At 41.1% G+C, this 7,956-nt stretch overlaps 1 protein-coding gene across 1 annotated transcript; it reads right to left on the reverse strand.

Moving 5' to 3' along the window:
- Nucleotides 1-5,426: 5,426 nt before the first annotated feature.
- Nucleotides 5,427-7,713, reverse strand: LOC148010867 (flavonoid 3'-monooxygenase-like). The gene is made up of 2 exons (XM_087671523.1): nucleotides 6,720-7,713; nucleotides 5,427-6,294 (listed from the first exon to the last, which is right to left on the reverse strand). The coding sequence occupies exons 1-2, from the start codon at nucleotides 7,587-7,589 to the stop codon at nucleotides 5,659-5,661; spliced, it is 1,506 nt and encodes a 501-aa protein (XP_087527649.1). The 5' UTR covers nucleotides 7,590-7,713; the 3' UTR covers nucleotides 5,427-5,658.
- Nucleotides 7,714-7,956: the final 243 nt, after the last annotated feature.

Genomic DNA, 7,956 nt, shown 5'->3' on the forward strand with positions numbered 1-7,956 from the left:
ACAAGTGTCACCAGCCAAGGCATCTTGCAGCAAATTGTCATTCAAAGAAGCCACCAGCACATATCAACTACCTTGGAGCAATGGACAAAGACGAGCATGAGGATATGCCGGATTTTACTGAAGATGAGGATGATCCTACCACTACTTCCGACACTATACCAGGTATGCCTACTCCACATTCATTGTTGACTATGAAATGTATGGTGCATGGAAAGGAAAGAACTATCTTGCATGATGACGGTAGTACCCATGACTTTATTTCAACAAAATTGGTAAAGGAATTAAAATTGCATACTGTACCTACGCATTATCGCATAAAAGCTGCATTTTTAGGCACTAGGTACAATGGTACACAAGAAGTACAAGATTTAGAAATTCAAATTGGTCCATACATTGAAAGAAGAAATTTCTTAGTTGTCCCATTACAGTCAAGCGACATTATTTTAGGAATGCCATGGAGACACCAACATAATCCAAATATAGATTATTCCACGCACACAATGAATATTAATTTTCAAGGAAAATCTATTACATTATATGGTATGCATGCATCTCATATTTTTCCACTGCTTTCGCATACTCAAGCAAAACGTGCACTACGCAAGAATACCAAATCATATCTCATTTGGGTGAATGAATTGCACGCAAAGGAAAATCATATGCACCCTAGGCATAAGGAATTTCTTGCATATTTTAAGGACTGTTTTGCAGAAGACCTACCACCAGGTTTACCACCTTCACGTCCGGAAGACCATAAGATTGATTTAATTCTTGGCACACAACCACCTTGCAAAGCACCATATAGGCACAATTAAATAGAGCAAAAAGAAATCCAGAGTCGAGTTGAAGAATTACTAAATAGAGGCTTAATTCGACCTAGCAGTTCCCCATTCGGTGCACCTGTACTCCTAGTCAAGAAAAAGAATAATACCTATCGTATGTGTATTGACTATCGAGCATTAAATAAGATCACTGTAAAGAATAGGTATCCTATACCTAGAGTTGATGACCTTATGGACAAACTACAAGGATCTTCTATATTTAGTAAAATTGACCTTAAGTCTGGATATCATCAGGTGAGGCTAGATAGATCCAACATATTTAAGACTGCATTCAGGACACAGTTTGGCCATTACGAATTCTTAGTCATGCCATTCGGATTAAATAATGCACCTGCTACTTTCAGTAGAATGATGAACCGTATCTTTCTGAAATATCAGTATTGTGTGATTGTTTTCTTTGATGATATTTTGGTGTTTAGTCAAAGTGAAAAAGAGCATTATGAGCATTTATCATTAGTTTTTCAATTACTGAAAGAAAATCAATTGTTTGCAAATCCTGAAAAGAGTGAATTCTTTAAGACGAAAATTGAATATTTGGGACATATTGTATCAAAAGAAGGAATTAAAGTTGATCCTAAGAAAATTGATGCAATATTGCATTGGCCTGTTCCTAAAAATGTACATGAACTACGCTCATTCCTTGGTCTTGCTAGTTTTTATAGGAAGTTTGTACGTAATTTCTCATTACTTGCTTTACCATTAACCAAACTTCTTAAGAAAGGAATTGTTTATCAATGGACTGAAACACAGCAGAAATCCTTTGATTTACTTAAACGTGCATTAACTAATGCCCCTGTTCTACAATTGCCTGACTTTAACAGACCATTCTTTCTAGTTGTGACCGATACTAGCGGATCAGGACTAGGAGCCGTATTAATGCAAGACAACCATCCAATAGCATATTCTAGTTCTAAACTGAAACCCTCTGAGCTCAAATATTCCACTTATGACAAAGAACTATTAGCAGTTGTACAAGCATTAAAACAATGGAAGCATTATTTAATGGGTTCAGAATTCATGATAAAGACTGACCAGCAAAGCATTAGACATCTACTTAGCCAACCCCAAATTTCTGACCGTCATATCAAATGGGCTTCCTTCATTCAAAGTTTTCATCCTATCATTCAATACCAACCTGGAAAAGAAAATGTAGTTGCTGATGCATTGAGTAGAAGACCTGCAATTCATAATATTTCTATCATATCTTTTGATTCTTTGATTGCTATGAAAGACACATATCACCAGGATATTACTTTTCATTCTGATTGGCAAAAATTAGTTCAAAATAATTTCATTCCTGTTGATTCATTGTCATATAATGATGGATTTATGTTTTTTGAAAAGAGACTGTGTGTTACTATTCCATTCCGATCTTTTGTTTTGAATGAAATTCATTGTCCCCCATATCAAGGTCATAGAGGTATCATATCTACATTACGCATGTTAACTGAAGATTTTTATTGGCCGCATATGGATGCAGATGTATCTAATTTCGTTTCTGAATGTTTGATTTGTCAAAGAATAAAGAGACATCATGGTAAACAGTATGGATTATTAATGCCTTTGTCTATTCCATCTAAACCTTGGGAACATATATCTATGGATTTCATTACTGGTTTACCAAATACTAAATCTAACCATGACATGATTTGGACAATTGTAGATAGATTTAGTAAGCAAGCATATTTCATTGCATGTAAGAAAACTTTAACAGCAGCACAGTTATTTTTGAAAACTGTTTTTACTAACCATGGATTGCCAAAAGTGATTATTTCAGATCGAGATTCTAGATTTTGTAACAATTTTTGGATTACACTGTTTGCAAATCTAGGCACAAAGATTGATTTCTCATCTGCATTTCATCCAGAAACAAATGGACAAACAGAAGCCATAAATAGCACCATTTTAGATCTTTTACGTGCATATACTATCTCTAAACCTCAGACATGGGATACTCATTTGCATTTATTACAGTTTGCATATAACAATACACCGCACACATCTACAAAGAAAGCACCTTTTAAAGTCATTTATGGATATAGATTATCTACACCTGTTGCATCTTTGTCTAATAGAATTCAGAGTGCTGATGATATCGCTACTATGCACAACAGTATTTTTGATGAGGTTAAGGATATGATTGCTAAAGCCCAACAATCATATACCAAACAAGCCAACAAGAAAAGACAAGCCATAAATTTCAAAGTTGATGATTATGTTTGGCTTAGAATAGAAAAGCGTAGACTACAAAGTGTAGATAGACACCCAGTTGTAAAATTAGCTCCTAGATTCTATGGACCATTTAGAATTATTCATAAGATTAATGATAATGCATTCAAGTTAGAATTGCCATCTCATTGGAAAATTCATAATACATTTCATATCAGTTTATTGAGACCATTTAGAGGCCAATTACCTATCCATCCTGTTTATGAAAACCCACCTTTATTAGAAGAAGAAACTGAAATACTTGAACCAGAAGCCATCATAGACACTGACCACTAGAACTGGCCGAAGGTATTCTAGATATCTAGTAAAATTTAAGAACCATCCTGTAGAGGAAGCACAATGGATGCACGCTAGAGACTTAAATGCTTTCCCCACTCTGTTAGCTCCACATTGAGCTAATAGCAATTGAGGTCAATTACTATCCCACCCCGGGGGTATGATGCCAAGAGGCATATTCCACAGTGGATTCCGTGAGGTTTTACGGTGGATTCCGTAAACTTAGATGACCGGGGCTCATACACAAAGAGGATTCTTTGTGCGAGAAGTTGATGGGGACGCCTGTCCTTTTCGGGCGTTTCATTAATTTAGTGTGTACATGGGTGATTCCATAGCGGGTGATTCCGCAAAATGCATATTAAATTAATAAACGTTTATGAGTTTAGAGTGCGCACTCGTAATAAATTAAGGTTAGGATTTATTTCTAACCAGTTGATTTATTTATGTAGCTGAAGACTGCTAGGTATTCACTTTTGTCGGTTTAATTGTATTATTTTACTAACGATTGTGAATGCTTCAGTTGATGTGTAGAGATAGCAGCAGTGGCGGAGGAAAGCATTGGAGTCTAGCGGGTATTCGACATTTGGACTATATTTTGATAGGCGCCACGCCTATATTTTGTTATGTCTATAGAGACATTGATTATTGATTATTATTTTTTATGCGCTTATGCGCCCGGATATGTTATTTCTATTTGGACATTGAGATTGGGCGTGCCAGACTCTATGGGCACCGTCCATTAGCTTTATTTTCCTATTTTTGTAGAAAGCAAACTCAAAAGTTAAAAGCTTGTCATATTTTTGTAAATTGGGCTATTATTGAGCATGAAGATTGGAAATATACATTAAATACATGCTTTGTGAAGCGCTCACACAAGGCATGGGGGAGATTGAACCCAATTGGTCTCTTGCCTCTTGTCGTGCATGCTTTTACATTGTTTTTTGTGCAAAAAGGTAGAGTTCATTGTTCTTGGGGACCTTCAGGGATTCACTACGTGAGCTATCTGCGACCGATCTGCGCACCAGCTACTTCTATGGAGACTAGTTTGAAGTTGAGCCTTCATGATGATGAAGATAGTTTTGATGTCTTCCTCTATCAGCAAGTTGTTTCATGATTGATATTTAGTTTGCAATCTCACATATGAGCCGAGCAGCACAAAACACTGGTAGGTAGTCAAATGGATCTGTCTCTACTTGGGTGGTACTCAACACCTTGAGTTGCTTTATTCCAAGAGGGATCACTACCACCAGATTTACATGCTTTTTAAATTTTGACTAGACTAGTTGTTGCAATACTTCTATGACCACAAGTGGTTTCTGCTTCCATCTCTACAACTCATGCATATCATAGTTGAGTACGAAGAAGTCGCCCTATGGCTACTTCTAGTTGTGAAGCTGAGTGTACTGTAGCTTTTACAACTGTGGTTGAGTTCGATTGAGAGGCCTCTTGACTAATTTGGGTATTGGACAATCATCTACCACCACCATCTTTACTAACAATCAAAGTGCATTGGCAGTTGCAGAGAACCAAATGTTCCGTGTATGTACAGTGAGGTGCACTATCATTATGCCAAGGAGAGACTTTGTAGGAGAGATCATCTTCACATATGTGCCAACACAACCCTTGCAAATCTTTTCACAAAGGCTTTACCTTGTGAGAAGTTCAAAGATTTTTGTAAAGTTTTGGGCTTACTCCCCTTTATGGATGGATCTAGTCCCCTCAGCATGACATTTTCCTATACATGAGTGCCAACTCTCATTCATCACATCACTCCTACAAGGGATTTGCAATGTGGCTACTCCATGGTTAGAGATGATTTGCATGACTTGAATCACTACTCCAGCATAATGGTGCATGATATTATTACTGTTAAAGTGCTTCAATGAGTTTTCTCTTTCCTATTTTTCACATTAATAACTATTTTGGGATTTTACTTTTCAAGGGCGATTATTGCTTTATGGCTTTTGCATGCTAGCGAGCTGACTTCTTGTAGATCTATTTATTCTCTAATTTTGGCAACCTCTAAGGACAGAGAGAGAGAGAGAGAGAGCGCTCTTCATTCATGACAAAAAGGCTCTTCATTCATGACAAAAAGAATAGGTATACATTTTGGGCTCTTTAAATAGTAACAATCTTTTGTTTGTTAAGCTCTCCTTCACAAAAGTTTCTCTAAAAGTCTGATTGACAAGCATTGAATCTTAGAGCTGGCTATTGCCAACAAGCCATAGAAAGAGAGCAAGCACATTACATTTGAGTGCATACATATTTATTCTTAACTTGACCATTTGAATGAAGTGGAGTATAAACTATATTAAAACAAGAATCGTGGAGAAGGAATGAGAATCAGGGGATTGGCACGAGCAAGCACGGCACCGGATTTCTCTGTTTTATCAAGTCCATGCAAGGGAGAGATGCTCCAATCGAAGCAATGAACAAGGCTTGCAAGAATGAGCTCGACGCTTGCCATGCCGACAGACATGCCAGGACAAATGCGTCGACCGGAACCAAATGGGATCAACTCAAAGTCTTGCCCTCGCACATCTACTTGCTTGAGGCCCTTAATGTCGTTTACTGCATCTACTAAGAACCTCTCAGGCCTGAACTCCTCCGGAGATTCCCACGTCTTAGGATCGCGTGCAATGGCCCATGCATTCACAAACACTTGTGTGTCCTTTGGCAGCGCATACCCTGCCACAATGCTGCTCTCTGTGGAGTAATGTGGAAGTAGCAGAGGTACCGGTGGATGCAGACGTAGAGCTTCCTTAATCACTGCTTGGAGATAGAGAGTGTTTTCACCAAGATCTGTCTCCTCCACCAACCTCTCTCTCCCCACTACACCGTCTAATTCATCCTGCAACTGTTGGAGCACCTCGGGCTTACTTAATAGCTCTGTCATTGCCCATTCTACTGCAACTCCTGTTGTCTCTACCCCTGCACCAATGAGTTCCTATCACATGCACACGTGCCAAGTGAAGTGAGTAATCCATTTCAATACAACTAGAGACTTACGTATGAGTCCATTTGTCAATACATTGCATAGTGCAAGTCGGTAGAAGTACCTTATTGGTAGGTGAGCTGTCAAATTTATATGCTCTATGATTGAGAAGCTTTAGGGTGGTTAATATGATCTCTTAAGCTTGGTGCATAGGTCTGTAAATTTTCGTACTGTGTAAGGTCATCTTAGTGATGTTGGTTGTTTGCAAGATAGTAAGCCAAAGAGCTATCATTTTGGTTTTTCTATAGTACAGGACCACGAAGCTTTAGACGATCACACATTGTGAATTATGATGACAACATGAGCTTCTTTAGTTTCTAGGACTCGAGCTGCTACGAATCAATGTTTTTATAAGAAAACCTGCAGTAGATTCTTACCACCAGCATGGTCTTGATCTGATTCCTGCTATCACAGTTGGCGATGAGCTCGTCGAGAAAGTCAGGAGGGCGGACCGGGCGCGTCTCTTCCGGAGCCGCGAGCTCTGCCTCGCGATCCCGAAGGAGGCCTTCAAGCACCCTTTCGTAGGAGGCGTGGAGCTCATCCATGGTCCTCTTGACGCGCCAGTCCAAGAAGCCCAGCCAAGGGAGGAGGTCTCCGACGACAGGCGTCTGCAGGACGATGGCGCCGCGGTGCGTGAGGTCGCGCAGGCTGACGCTGCCGGATGAGGGGTCAACGACCTCGGTGAGGCGCTTGGAGAGGAGCATGCGGCCGGTCATGTCCTCGGAGACCGTGGTGATGGAGCGGGAGAGGTCGAGAGGGGGCCGTTGGTTGCGGATGCGCTGCAGGAAGAGGCGGGTCTCTTCCTGGCGGATGGGCCGGAACTCGAGAAGCTTCTTGGGGGTGAAGAGCTGGATGAGGCTTAGGCGGCGCATGGCGCGCCAGCGGGGGCCGTAGCGGCTGAGGGCGAGGCCAGAGTCCTGGCCGTAGAGGACGCGCCGCGATACCTCCAGCGGTGGCCGGCTGGCGAACACCTTGTCGTGCGCCTGCAGGATCTCCCTCGCCATCGCCGCGCTGGACACCACCACCGCATCCCGCGCCCCCAGCCGCAGGTGCAGTATAGGCCCGTATCGCTCCGCCAGCCTTGCGAACGCCCTCTGCGGATGCTCCCCTGTCATCTGCAGCAGATTCCCTATCACCGGCAGGGCTGCAGGCCCCGGTGGCAGCCCCTTGATCCTCCGTCCCCGCCGCCTCATCGACACCACCAGAAGAATTAGTAGTATCCACGCTATCCATGCTGCCGCCACCATCGCCCAAAACTAGCTCTTCCCGTCTAGCGCGCGCGTCAATCACCACTTTCCTCTCATGGCCTCTCACCTCTTACACAAACATTCCTACAAAACAACCATGTTGGCACTACACAAGAAAACACTTTCTGCATTCATTCCGAAGTGTGCTTGGCTTTGGCTTTGGATAGTTTGTACCCGCCGATTTTCTATTAATTAATGTCAAAAGACAAAAGAACACTAATATAAGGGTATAATTCTCTCTTTTTCTATTGATACCAATATGTATTGGCATCTAAAAGAACGCTAACTAGTAAAGAAAGCAAACACTAAATGACAACCGACGCCCGAGCATCTTACAATCAAAGATGCCACAAGACCAACATCTAAT

Source organism: Lygodium microphyllum, chromosome 29 (genome assembly GCF_053477565.2).
Source record: "Lygodium microphyllum isolate KBCC chromosome 29, Lygodium_microphyllum_v1.1.10, whole genome shotgun sequence".
Classification (NCBI taxonomy): Eukaryota; Viridiplantae; Streptophyta; class Polypodiopsida; order Schizaeales; family Lygodiaceae; genus Lygodium; species Lygodium microphyllum.